Source organism: Toxotes jaculatrix, chromosome 13, assembly GCF_017976425.1.
Source record: "Toxotes jaculatrix isolate fToxJac2 chromosome 13, fToxJac2.pri, whole genome shotgun sequence".
In the NCBI taxonomy this organism is placed as follows: Eukaryota; Metazoa; Chordata; class Actinopteri; family Toxotidae; genus Toxotes; species Toxotes jaculatrix.
In genome coordinates, this window is record NC_054406.1 from 20,962,834 (window position 1) to 20,976,888 (window position 14,055).

Sequence of the window (14,055 nt, forward strand, 5' to 3'; positions counted from 1 at the left end):
TTATTAGACAGTCAGGAACACGTTGGACGCAGCAGGTGTAAGGACCTGAGCAATTTTGACAAGGGCCAAACTGTCACTGCCAGAAGACTGGGACAGAGCATTCCCCCGAGGCTTTGGCATACAGCTGTGGTGAGTATCTACTGACAGTGATCTGAGCAGAGACAAACCACAAGCAGCTCCACGTCACAACCTCCAGGACTTAAAAGGATCTACCTGTAGAGTCCATGCTCAGGTTATTTTGGCCAAGGACCAACAGCACGTGAGACGGGGGTAGCCATCGTATTTTTGGCTCATCAGTGAACAGCTGCAGCACATTTTAGTCCCAGTGTGCTGTTATAACATATTCCACCACCAGATGTCAGTAAAAGACAGCTAAAAGTGTTCAGACCTGCTCAGCTCGACCACGGTTTGTTGCTGCAGACACATTAGACACCAGTTCCTACCTGAACAACTGCAGGGTGTTAAGGTAGAAATTGACTCTCACATCTATCACTGCTGTACGAGGACTGACAGCCTGAACTAAAGGTGGGACCATATTCGGTCTCCATGTCTAACTCAGCTCCAAGCTTGTGCGAAACTTCTTTAAAAGACAAAAGAGGAGTGTGGGGAGGGATGGGTCAGTGTAAATTAACCTCTGTCATGACAAACGCAGCTGTGTCCATACGTCCATTTATATAACTTAAAAGACAAAAAACTGGAGACACACTGAGGTCACACACCCTGTCCTGCTATACAAGGTTGTTCTTCTTCCTAATTCTGCTGTTTTCTTTTTTGTTTTTGTCTGAGGACGGATCCTGAACACACTGCTTCCGTTCTAATGCAGTCATTTAGATAGGACTGTTGTCCTCTGCTTGTTGAAGTAATGTAATTGCATTTATCATCAGAGTCCCCCCCCCTGATTATGATCGGATGTTGGGAAGTAAAACAGAGACAGGGCTACGTGGTTTTGGTCCTCTCATTTAATCAGCACTTCACGTAATCACGTCTCCGTCTTCCAATTAAATTCCCTCTGCCAAGAAAAGGAAGCCCTACAGTCCGCCCTAATCAATTAAGTCATGTTGTAAAACCCACTTCAAACGGGTGACTTTGCTGCAACCTCAGAGACATCAAGATCCGGCCAAAAATTTGATTAAGGATACTTGGTCGAACACTAAAGATCATCTACACGGCATTCTTTGTCTCTAAGTTCTATTCCCCCGGAGCACAGAGATAAAAGATCATCTCCTCCTGATAAAAATAAAGCACTCTCTCAATCAAGGAAAGTGGTGGCCTGTCTTTAAAGGGCTTTCAGGAAAAGGCTGCGAATATAGTGGCCTGCGAGGGAAGAAAACCTCGTTTCTGATTGTACATCATCTGCGATGGCTGTCTCTCCATCAGCCACAGACGACACACACAAAAAAAAAATGGGCATTTTCACTGCCCCAGGTGCTGCTGATGAAGAATGGCTTTTTCAACACGGAAGCCTCAGAGATTGTGTGATTTGACATCAGCAAACTGCAAACAGCTCAACTAATGTTTACCACCAGGCTGGTTTTTGATGATTTATAGCAAAAGATGCCAAAGGAACAAGAGAAAGCAAAGCATGTGATGTTGTTCAGTCTGGAATTTCATTAGAGGAAAACAGAGTGAATCAACAGAGCAAAGTTGGAAGTGGAGTTTGGTGGGTCAGATTATCTGGATGAGAAAACAAAGATCACCTGAAACACCATTTCCCAAAAATGTGCGTCATAAACATCCATCAGTTCACTGACCAATTTCCTGGTTGAACTTACTGAATTTAGTGGAGGTAAGTGGACACAGTCATTAGCGACATTACGATTCTGTTTTACCTTAAGATAAAGAGGTTTAAACATGAGTAACAGGAGTGTCAGCCCAACTCCACTGATATTGGACAATTCTGCAAAACCAGTGGTGGTACTGGGTACTGGGCAGCAATGTCGCCACATTCCCAAACCTCAGCAATAAACTTTATGAGTGCAACGTTATCATGACCAACAGAAACAATGGCCAAAGTTCCAAAAACTAAAACCCGAGTTATAATAATACTGATTTATCCTTCCGCTCTATCTCCCGCTGCTCGAGAATTCTTTGGGAACCATTTATTGCAGACTCCCTAATGGTTTAAAGCAGCACAGAAACAGAAGGCTTCCTGCTCTGTATCCAACTTCTGAAAGTTTTCCTTCAAAAACAAGTCTCAAAAAAATCTCTGGGTTGTCTTTCACTTGAAGACTCGCATTCACAGCCTTCAATAAGCCAAATGGAAACTCGACTTTCCGTCTCCGCTCCTCGAAGCTGAAGCTGGCAGTCATTCTAATTGTGATGAGGAAGCGATTGATGTGCAGCAGCTGCATCCTGTGACCAACACTCTTGCTCAGCCATTTGTCTCTGTCAGCCCCCCCTCTCAGCCCGCCCACCCTCCGCATCCTCCTGAAAAGCACTGGCAGCATCGACCGTGACTGCAAACCGCGGGGCCTTTTGTCACCGCACGTGGCGTGAAGCATGCCCTCGGCCCTTCTGGTCAAGCCCAGTTTGACTCCTATCCCTTGCTGCCGGATGTGGAGTGACACTTCAGATGGCAGCTGGTTGGGCAGCAGCCATGGCAAACCTGCTGCTATTGCGTCACGGCCACGCCTGAGGGCCCGCAGCAACATCTGCCCTCACAATTGGCGATGGAGCCGAGCCAGCCGAACATATTCATGTCACTGGACGCCGCCGTCACTCAGCTGAGTAATCATCCTCTTCCTCTCTCTTGTCTTTATCTCTCGCCCCTCCTCTTTGCAGCCCAATGGTAAGCTATTAGGAAGAGGCTACCCTGTAATTTTCTCCCCCCGGCACTGAATAGGCACCAAAAGGTGTGCTTGGGAAATTAGCAACTTGACCTCCTGATTATACTCTATCAATGAGAGACAATCTGCTGAAAGGAGGAAGCAGAGCAGGTGTTTGATGGAGAACTAAGAAACATCCTCTTTCGCCCCTTTTCCGCGATGGTGGCCAGGTCCCAGCTGTGTTCACATCACTCTTCTGAATGGTTTTCATTCTGTGACACTGACACAACTCAGCGACTCAGTTCTAACTCTCTGTGCTTCACTGATGCTCTATAGCGCCCTTGAAACGCAGCGAGACTCATACTTCCCCCCCCGATGACACGAGCAAGGCCAAGCTGCCCTCGGACGAGAGGATTCGCTGCGTCGGGCGTCCGTAACAGAGCGCTGTCGTTAGATTTTAGATCACTTTTCACGGGGCCTCATGGGTGCTGCATGGAACCAAACACAACTCACACCAGAACAGTTACTCTTGGACGTTTTGTTTATAAAAAAAACAAAACAAAAAAAAAAACAAGAAAACTTTGACCATAAAAAGAAAGGCACAAATCTGTTCTGGTCATATTAATACTTTATATTATTTTGAAGCAAACTGTTTTTAATTGACTGTGGCTGTTAAAGTGTTTTACTGCATCCACTCTGCACATTACTGGAGCCTCTGCCCAGGGACCACTGAGGAAAATTAGCCTTTCAAATTGTCTTGGTTAAATAACAGTATAAATAGCATTAGAGTCACACAATGTCTCCCTCTGGCATCGCTCCCATTCTGACCAGAAGTCAAGGATGAAGTTTCCTACTAGAAGTTTAAAGTTTTCATGATTTAGTTTAAAAAAAAAAAAAAAAAAAGCAATGCTGTACATGATGTTTCGTATAGAAATATACTAGTTAAAGGACCACTGGTTTAACTGATCAGCTTCATTTCAAGATAAAACATCTACTTGCTCAAACTTCAAACTTAAACATCATGTCTGTGTTAGTAGAAATACATCTACTGTTTTTTGTATTTTTTACTTTTTGTACGATAAATTTACAAATGCCTCTGAAACCATATTTACTCTCCTTTCCTACACAGACTGAATACATTTATTTTATTATTTTATATTATATTAATCATTAAATTTCATAACACGGGAATCTAGAAACAATGAATTAGTGTGATCATTGTAAACAGCCTCATTAAAAATATATATTGCTTGTTTTTGTAATAAGACTATTGAATTTATAGTCATTCTAAAGGTCGACTCCTACAATTACACACAATAAAGTGAGCAGCAAATTATACACAAGGCCTTATAGTTTATCAATAGATTTATACAGGATTGCTATTGACTTTGAATTTTATTCTTTAATATGATCAATATGTTGTTTCCATGTCAGTTTATCAGTTACAGCCTTCTGAGATTTTGCCTCAAAAACTGTCAGTTTTTCAATTCGATATCGTCATCAGTTCCTTTTCAATTTCTAAAATCCATAAATTTAGTTCTAAATATTTCCTGGAGCAAATTAAATTTGTATTGTCTGCAAAAATAAAAAAAATGACACATTTTAATGAACCAATAACATTACAAATATCATTGATATGTGTATAATAAGTTTTAAAAGTTTTGGACCAATCACAGATCACTGCCAGGCTGTAGTTCTATTTTCCCTAAATCCATATTGGTTTTCTCTCAGTAATTTATATTTACCAATGAAACGATCCAGCTGTTTCACACATAACCTCTCCAGTATTTTTCAGCATTGAAGAAGGTCTGTCGTTAAGCATCTGGTGCTGAGCACCATTTTTAAACACTGGAATTACTTTTGCTAATTCAATACTATTAGGAAAAACAAGGTCAGAGGTCTTACAATAGAATCAATCAATCAATTAATCAGCAGATCTTCAGTTTTTAGACTTAGAATGAATCAGATTAAACTCATGTATGTATGTATGTGATTCACTGTTGTGGTCTCTCAACCCATTTACCAGATATAACACTGGAACTGAATGATTCTGTAAATCCATGGATCTCAGCTTTAAACTTCTTTCTTTCTAAAATCTCTGTGCACTGTAACCTCAGTGAAGATTAGGCAAAGATTCTAGTGACAAAAAAAATAAGCTTTATGTGTTTTTTTAAATTCTTGCTTTCCACAGTGTCTGTGCAGGTCACATCCAGGATGTGAGGAAAGGTCAAGATTGTGGCTGCAGCTTAAAAACAAAACAAAACATGAACTCTGGTCTCCCACACTCACCCACCACTCTAACCTCCACACCCTGACTTACTCCTTCTCTTTATAAAGAGCTCCTGCATATTCGCTGAACATGTGCTCTGGACATAAATCACGAGAGACAGACACAAACATAATCCCTCAGAATAGTGTGCTGGGTCCCCTGCAGACACTGACCCTCCTGGACCCTGTGTGGATGACTCAGGTATTTGAGACAAACCTGCAGCACAGACCAGTTCAACTTCTGCAAACGGGCCCCACTGGAATCTCAAAAAGAAGAAGAAGAAGAAGAAGAAAAAAGGAGGAGGAATGTTGAGCTAATCCTGAATTATGGCCTCTTTAGCTTACCATAGACCAGACTGTGTTTCATTACAGCCACAAAGGAAGTCGGCCGACCCCCTGTAATTTATCTCCACCTTGCCCTGCCACTGCATGCCATGCTGGGCCTGTGAAGGCTATCTGGGCCATTCAGAGCAGGATCCCATCAGCCCCGCTGGCTGAGTTATGGCGACAATGCCAGAACACTGCAATGTTGTAGCAATGAGGCTGCTGGGGATTTATTAAAGCACAGCCCCCCCTCTCGTCTTTTCTTTTCTGCTCACCTCCCTGCCCCCTCTGTTCCCCGACAAAAAGAATCCTATCTGGCTCCAACCCAGAAACACACACTCAGCATCTGAGCAGGCTTCAGTCTTGTCCTGTCTCTGCAGGCGTGGAGAGCGCACACACACACACACACACACACACACACACACACACACAGACACACACACACACCGATCAGCCACAATATTAAAACTGGTAACTGGTTTTAAAATTCTATTTCACCTTTGGATGTGAAATGTTACTCTACGATGTTACAGCTCCATCATGTGGGACAAAACAGCCTCAACTCAAAGGTCCACTCGCGAACATTTTCAGAGCTTTCGACCACATCTCAGAGTCTTCATCAGTAAATGGAACCAGCTCAGGTCCCATCAAATAAACCAATAAATGTGACCAAAGATGTGACGTGACCACACTGTGCAAACAGGACTGGATTACAAACCAGGGAAACAGTAAACCAGGCAACGGTCCAGGGGCTCCAAAGTCTCAGGGGCCTTTGTGGTAATTAGTGTGTGGTCATTTGATTTATTAGACTTTTGTTTGGCTAAAGCACCTTTTAAAAAATGAAATGATAAGGACCTTATCATGGCTAATCCAACCATGGGGCCGTGTCTTATAGAGGGGCCCTGTGTCAAAATCTAGCTTTAATACCTCTAATGTGTGTTCAGCATCATGATTACATGAAGCATGTATTTAATTTTAAAAAATCACAAACTAATTAACATACAGCAAAACCCAGGGCAGTAATCTGGTGTGGACACACAGGCCGGTTTGTGGGAGTCTGATCTGGATGTAGTGAGTCTTGCATCCACAGTCCCCATCTGTGCTCAGGTTCAGGCAACAACCAGACCAGACCAGGATCTCTTCCCAGACCTGAACCACGTGTCTGAAGAGAACCATGACAACCGTTTAATAACGCTGTGCTCACTGTAAGTGGATGTGAGGGAAAATAAATTTGTCTGTGAACGTTTCACTGGTGCAACTTAACTAACATGGAAACTAACAAGAAGAGGGAAGTCTGTGTATCACTGGTGGAGTATAAGTTACTGTTAATGTTGAAGTTGTTAGCAATAATGTTATCGATACATTAGACTTTGGCTTAGAGAAGTATTTGGTTTCAACACCTGTTTAAATATTGACAGACTTATTGTCACAAACCCCCCCCAAAAAAAGCTGCTTCCTCTCATTGATGCTAAATTACCCTCAGGCAGCAGATGATCTGGATTCCGCTGTATCTCTCCTTTGGTCAGCTGGCACAGGTGGTAGTGTCACTGCTTTGGCCACGAGCATATTTATTTGGCTGTTGGGCTCAAATATACACGGTCGTTGACCAGAATCCCTTACTCCTCCTTTAAATCTCTGAAAACACATGAAAAAATCCGCTTCCAAGCAGTAACGCTAACAATGTCCCAGGACATGTGCTTTGAATTTCTCTATCACAGAAACAAAAGAAGACTCAGCCTCTTCTCTTCTGCACAGATGACATGTATGTTCACACGATCCAGGTCTTGTCTTCCCAGTTTTGTCCAGTGTGTGTGTGCATGTGTGTAGTCCTGTGAATCCCTTGTGTAAGCGTGCGCCATCACCGAATGGATACAGCAGAATAAATACCACCCATCAAAATGTATTTAACTGGATTTGATCATGTTTATAACTTCATAAACTTTCAACCTGTTCCCAGTACAAATGAACTTAGCTGGTTTTTCTTTTTTATTACATCTGAAAATCTGGTGGTATTTTTCTGTACTCTAGTCTCTTGTTTTATCATATCAAGACACTGACACTCACTTTAAGAAAATTCAGTGAAGTTAGTTTCTAATATAAAGAGCTTGAAATATTCTACTGCACAGGTGTTTTCCTTTTTTTTTTTTTTTTTTTTTGTGCAGTGTCATAAAAACCCGAGATCCGTCTCTGCACACAGTGTTGGCATGTTTGGCGTGAAAACGCATGACGCACGGTTGGATGCTGAGCGAAAGTTGGGGCTGTCATTAGCAGCAGTGGTATGAGCAGTAATCCCGCAGACTGGGACAGTGAATGAAAGGCTGTGGTGCTGTATTGGTTCAGGTTTGTTTCTCGTTCGGGGCTGAGCGGAGTCGGGAGGGGGGACGTGGGGGGGGGGGGGGGGGGCGGGTGGTACCTGGAGTTATTGGCAGTGGAGTTCTGAATGTCAGCTCATTCATCTACATCAACGGCACAAACCAGCAGCCAAGGTGAAACGCTTTTCTTTTTTTTATTTTCTCCAAGAGGGTCTGTTTAAGAAAAAAAAGAGGGGGAGGAAGAGAGAGAGAGAGAGAGAGAGAGAGAGAGAGAGAGAGAGAGAGAGAGAGAGAGGGAAATTTGCTTTCTGCATCTTCCACCAATCTCCTCTCGTTTATTCGTCTTTTCCTGCCTTTTTTTTTTTTCCTCTCTCCCCCCTCCCGCATCTTGTCCCTCCCCCCCCTAGAGCGAGAGTCTCCCAGCAGCTCGTGTAGTGGGCGCGCGGTATAAAGCAGAAAGCCCCGCCGTTCCCTTCACATCGGAGCGCTCCGACCGCTGCGCGCACCAGCTTTCAGACAGCCAGGACCTGAACCTCCTCACAGCTATGACCCCGCTCTTCTCTCTACCTGGATTAACTCTCAAGTAACCGCTGTTTGTTGTCCCCCCCCCACCCCACCCCACCCTACCCTCACCCCACGCCCCCTAACACCACCCCCCACCCCACCCCTCACCCGGAGGAGCAGCAGCAGCAACAGCAGCGGCGGCGGCAGCAGCACCAGCAGCAGCAGCAGTAGCCTCACCGGCTCCTCCGTCCTGTACCCCCCCCCCCCTCCCCCCCCCTCCCCTCCACCCTCACCCACCCACCTACCCCCCTTCCCCTCCCCCTGTCTCCAACTCTCAGCTTTGTTCTGCGGTCATGGGGTGCATCGAGTCCTTTTTGCCTGGGCTGCAGAGGGGCTCGGCCGCGCTGTGAGGTAGATACCAGGTGGATTTATGGTCCGCAAAGCCGCAACTACCAGCCGAGGGAAATAAGTGGAAGTTTGAGTTCCGGGAAGGATGCAGGTGACGTGCTGGTGCGCCGTGTTCCTCCTGACGCCTGTGCTCTGCCTGGTGAGTTTGATTCTCCCGCTCAGTCTGTGTGTTTCTGGCTCAACTTTCCTCCACCTCACGCTGCTCTGACAGAGAGTCTGAAAGCCATGAGTGTTTAGTGTTTACTCACAGTGAGAGGACTTCACCCGGTCCGCATTCCTCCAGACTCACTCACACACCCGCGGCTCTTTTGGGTTATTTCACCTGGAAGGCACAGTGGACAAAGTGTCAAGTGTGTAAAGGAAGCATTCAAACTTCATCCACACATTTATTTATTTATTTATTTTTAATTAGTTTAACAGTGAAACTTGCACCAGGTGTGCTTTGTCCTGTGCGCAATAGCGCTGTGCGTAAAAAGGCACTTACTCAATATTACAGAGGAAATCATGCTTTTACACACGGGGGATGAGCCACAGTGTTTGCTGTGACATGGATAAAAAAACATTTTTTAAATATATTTATATATTTATAGCTTGTTGTTTGAATTCAAAAGAAATCAAGTGCATAAAACAACGATACCTAACGGGTACATGCAGTGAAATGGTCTCACGGGGGCGCCCTAACAAACCAAAACTCCCCGTCTACAGTCAGACAGCCTGGACTGTCTGTCAGAGCACACACTCCTCAGCGGGTTAGACAGAGACCCAGTGACAGAGCCCAGTCCGAGCCCTGTCTGTGGCTGTCTAACCAGACAGGTGGTGTAAAAGAAATAACAGTTATGATAAATGTGTGTTGTTGTTTGTTTTTCTCTCAGTGTAGTTGAGTTTAAAATCAGTCACACAGAAAAATCCACGAGTAAATTAAACCTTCATTCCCGGATGAAGTTCAGAACCTTCCTGGTTTAACATGTGAAAATATATATGTGTGAACACACAGCTCAGGATGAATGTAGTTCTTAAACTGAGACACAGAGTCACAAAGGCTTTACCACGCGTGATTTTACTCCCACTCCCACATTATTTTAACACAGGGAAAAGGCAGAGTTTCTTTACGAGCTCGTAAACAGGTAGAAGAGAAGGAAAGAAAAAAAAAGAAATCAGTTCTCTTCAGCTTTTTAAATTTTCATTCCACTTTTTCAGATCGTCAGATTACATGGAAACACAGGCCTGAGACTCAGAGCGTCCATATCCTGCTTTTTCTCTAATGAAACAAACACCTCAGAGAGTCATTAATACGCTTCTTTGCTTTATTTGAATCTTAATATTCAGAGGTGTACGATATTCTGATCGTCTTTTTCCTAACTGCTAGAAATCTGAGCTGGTTGGACTTCAGCCCACTGCCAACAGGTGTACATCCCTTTAAAATGGGGTTTACATGACGGATGAACAGAAATCCCAGTTCAAACTGTATCCGATGTTTAACACACACCGACACTTTAACACCCGGTGCAGTTACCTTAATGTAACCACCCACATTATAAACCTTTTTGTGTCTATACTGTAGTTTCAGTGTGTAAATGTGTGTGTCTTCTAACACGCAAAGTAAAAAAACACACACACAGCCGGAGGATGTGGAGCTGTCCAAGGTGCTGAAAGTATTTAAACCCACTATTTTTTCTCTCCTTTAAATATACAAAGAACCAACATACTTAATGGAGCCATAGCGGGAAATAGTAACAGGCCCAGTCATAAGATTATTATTATTTTAAATAAAATAGTATATTTTAAATGGGAGTTTTGAAATTGAAAACTAACGCTTAAAGACGGAGTTATATTGTTATATCTCTTTTTGACACCACTTCATTTTTTTCCCCTGTGAAAGTCCAAATTTTTGGCCTCTCTTCTTCCTCCTGAAACATTTTCCCCTTGACGAATTAAATTCTGAAGCTTGGTGTCATTTGTAGACATCAAACCCAAACATGAATTCACTGTAAAATTCCTCCTGTCGAGGTGTATGTCTGTTTTTTTGTTTTTTTTTAAATACTGCGCTTTAAAAAAAAAATCTACGCGGCTTTACAAATAAATCCTGCTCGCCGTGTTGAATTGTGTAGCTGGGGAAAAAAAAAAAAAAAAAAACACGCACAATGCCATCCCGCCCAGAGTAAACCGAGCTTATTGTGCAGCCCGTTAACAATCAGCCTTATCCACAGCAGCGGGGATTAGAGCTGAACTTTGATGGTTTTATTTCGTGTTAAAGGCTCCGGTCTCTGCTTAAGCCTCTTGTCTGAGAGCCGCGCTCTGACCCCCCCACCCGATAACAGCACAGCCCAGGTAGACTGTTACAGTACCTCAGACAGAGCGGAAACCATTACCTGTGGGTCCACTATTTAATTAACACACCTCTTATTATTCCGGCACCGCAGAATTCCGCTTCGGAGGATCATGGTTTTGTGTTCATACAGTATTTTAATGGAGCTTGTGTGCATGTAACGCAGAGCAGCTTCTGTGGATAAAATGTTAAAGGTGTTCATTTCGGCTTCCTGTGTTATCCATTACACATCCTCATAAAACTGTAGCCTGTAATCAAACTGCATTTAACAATCGCTTTCATTTCATTTTCATTTCCACCGGTTGCTGTTAAATGTGATTCTTCCAGATTTAACTATATAAACAAAATATGAAGTATTTGATAACACATAATAACAGGTATCTATACAGAATAACGGTTTTCAGGAATCTCATTGAAAGCAGAGATTTCAGCTCTGAAATTCAAAACAGCTTTTTGATCTGGACTTTTTATTTTTTAACTGAAAAATCTATTTTATTAGCAGAAATATTGCTGTTATTTAAAATATTATACTTTAATTTTTTTTGTAATATTTGTTATTTATCCATATTGTGTGAGCTACATACGCCGGTACCACCGATGAACACTGTTCTCATCCTCCTTATCTGCTCTAACATGATTTCTTTCTATTCATTTTCCTCCCTTGTTATATTATTATTTGCTGCTGTAACGACTCTTTTTCTGTAGAGGGATCATTAGATTTCATGCCATCAGTCTGGGCTTTGTCCTATAGTCACAGATATAAACTCAGTCTACAGGAGGGATTTCAGGATTTGAGCCTTGTTGACATTGTTGACAGCATTTTTTTTTTTTTATTAAACTGGCAGGCGTCCTTCTCGCCTGGGCCTTGGTGCAGCTTTTTGTGAAATCAGGCAGTGAGGTCTCTCTGGTTGCTGGCTCCCACCACCCCCACCACCACCACCACCCCCAGCTCCTTTCTCCCCTCCTCTCTCCCCTGAGAGAAACAGATACAGTGGTCCCACTGGCAGCAGTCATAGCAGTCACATTAAAGTGTTATTATCAAACAGCTCAAATGGGGCCTGCAGTGTCAAGCAGTCGGCACAGTGGGGAGGAAGCAAAGTCCCACTGAGATCACTACAGCACAGTTCACACAGTGTGAACCCCCCACCCCTCCCCTCCCATCCACCCTCCGACCCCCAATCCCCCCCCACCACCCCCCCCAACCACCCCCCCAACCCCCTCTTCAGTCCACAGACCTCTAAATTAGCTCATAATAATAAACAAGCAATATGTTTTCAATGAGCTGTTTGAAGCTGAAATCAAGAGCGGGCCAGTATTAATTCAATTACATAGCAAAGGCATGCGCGCAAATGCCCACATGCTGTGTGACTGAACACACACACACAGACACGCACACACAAGTGCAAGGACAAGTTCATTGTGTGGCCATCAAGTAGGAGCCATGGAGAGCGTGGAGTGTTATGTTTTTTTTTTTTTGTTCAGCCCAAATGTCGACTAAGTGAATATTTCTCTCAGTTCCTTGTTCAACCTTTGTGCTACTTAGCTTTTAAAGCAGCATGGAGGTGTCACTTCAGAGCTATTCAAGCCCGGCTGCCGGAGAGAGCCGAGTACAAAAGGGCTGAGAGTTCAGTCTTGGAGAACAACACTGCAATTCCCCCACCGCCGCCCTCCGAGTGGCCTCAGCTCAGCCCAGTTACCCAGCTCTCTTTTACGCTCACCAGCTTTCGGTGAGCTGCTGCTGCCTCTCCAGGCCGTGACAAGTGGGGAAGGGGGATCGTAAAAGCTGAGATCCAGGACGCTTGAGGGGCTCCAGGGGGGGGCATCAGCGGGTTCTTTAGACATCCACGAGGAGGTGCCAACATTGCTCGAAGGGGTTTGTCTTGTTCTTAAGGAGGTTTCAGGTGGTTTCGAAGAGGTTTCAGAGGTCTTTAGCAGGTTTCAAGTGACGTCCACTGTGTTTTAGGGGCCATTCAGGTGGTGCTATGAGTTCCTGAAGGGATTCTAGGGATCCGTGAAGGGGATTTAGGAGTTTTTGAGAGTATTCCACAAGTCTCACAGGTTCTGGAGGATGACCCAGATCATCCAGAGCAAAATGAAGATTAGATCAGGTTTATTCATCTCAAGTGATTAGAGAAGATACAAACAACTGACGTTCTTTTTGTAAGACAACAAGAAAAGAAGAGCACTGACTTCTTTTTACTGTGTTCAGCTCTGTGTGTGTGTGTATGTGTATATATATATATATATATATATATTTTTTTTTTTTTTTTTTGTTTTGTGTTTTTTTTTTGTTTTTCTGCAGAAATACTAATTGATTTTGAATCAAACTAATTGTTCCAGTCTTAGTACTTGCTTCATTGTTTCAGTGTAATGTTTTGTTTGTTGGAAAAGAAAATACTTCTTGTATAACATCCAGTCAAAACTCTGACACTAAAATGAAGATTTAACACAGTGAAGCCACAAAAAAAAAAAAAAAAAAAAGCATCTGAAAAAATATGGACCATGTGTGAAATCTGACTATAATTGAAAATGAGGTTGCTTGTGCGGCGCTGACCTTTGACCCCCCAATCAGTGTGCCGCTGTGCATCTCGGCAGGCAGACTGAAGCTGCACGACTTTGAAACTGACACGTCAAGGTGACTTAGTCTTGTTGTGGAGCTTTATACTGTGTGAACTGTGACCTCTGTGAACCTGCCTGTGAGTCCTGGGCCGTCTGATCTGAGCTCAGCCTCCCCAGGCAGCGGCACGCTCCCACAAACAGCCAAAACAACACTTGACCTTGGTGTTTGGCCATAAAGTCAATGATAATAGCACCGACTGTGGTGTGTGGAGCCCAGAGGGGTGGGGGGGGGGGGGGGGGGGGGGGGGGGGGGGGGGGGGGGGGTGAATGAGGGGAATCATCCTCGGATTTGGATCTTTGATGGTGTTAAATTGGAGAGGAATCTCCCTTAAATATTCCCAGAATAACCACCCAGGCCAACTCAGGCCTGAATGTCATCTGTGTGTGTGTGTGTGTGGATGGTATGTTTGAGGCGGTAGGCGTGATTAATGACCACAGCCTCCATTCTCTCCTCCAACGCTGCTCCAGATTTTCAATTGCGTTCACAGTTCAGAGGTCAAAGCTGATCATTGAAGGGCGTTGTTCTCAG

General features: G+C 43.9%; 1 protein-coding gene across 2 annotated transcripts in view; it reads left to right on the forward strand.

Annotated features, from left to right (window-relative positions):
• The first annotated feature begins 8,666 nt into the window (after positions 1-8,666).
• nxph1 (neurexophilin 1) overlaps positions 8,667-14,055 on the forward strand; it is a 36,880-nt gene continuing 31,491 nt past the window's right edge. Inside the window, exon 1 of one of the 2 annotated variants that reach the window (XM_041053694.1) lies at positions 8,667-8,724. In XM_041053694.1, the coding sequence (XP_040909628.1) occupies positions 8,667-8,724 (58 nt within the window). The remainder of the gene's footprint in view (positions 8,725-14,055) is intronic. The other variant, XM_041053696.1, reaches the window with a different exon arrangement.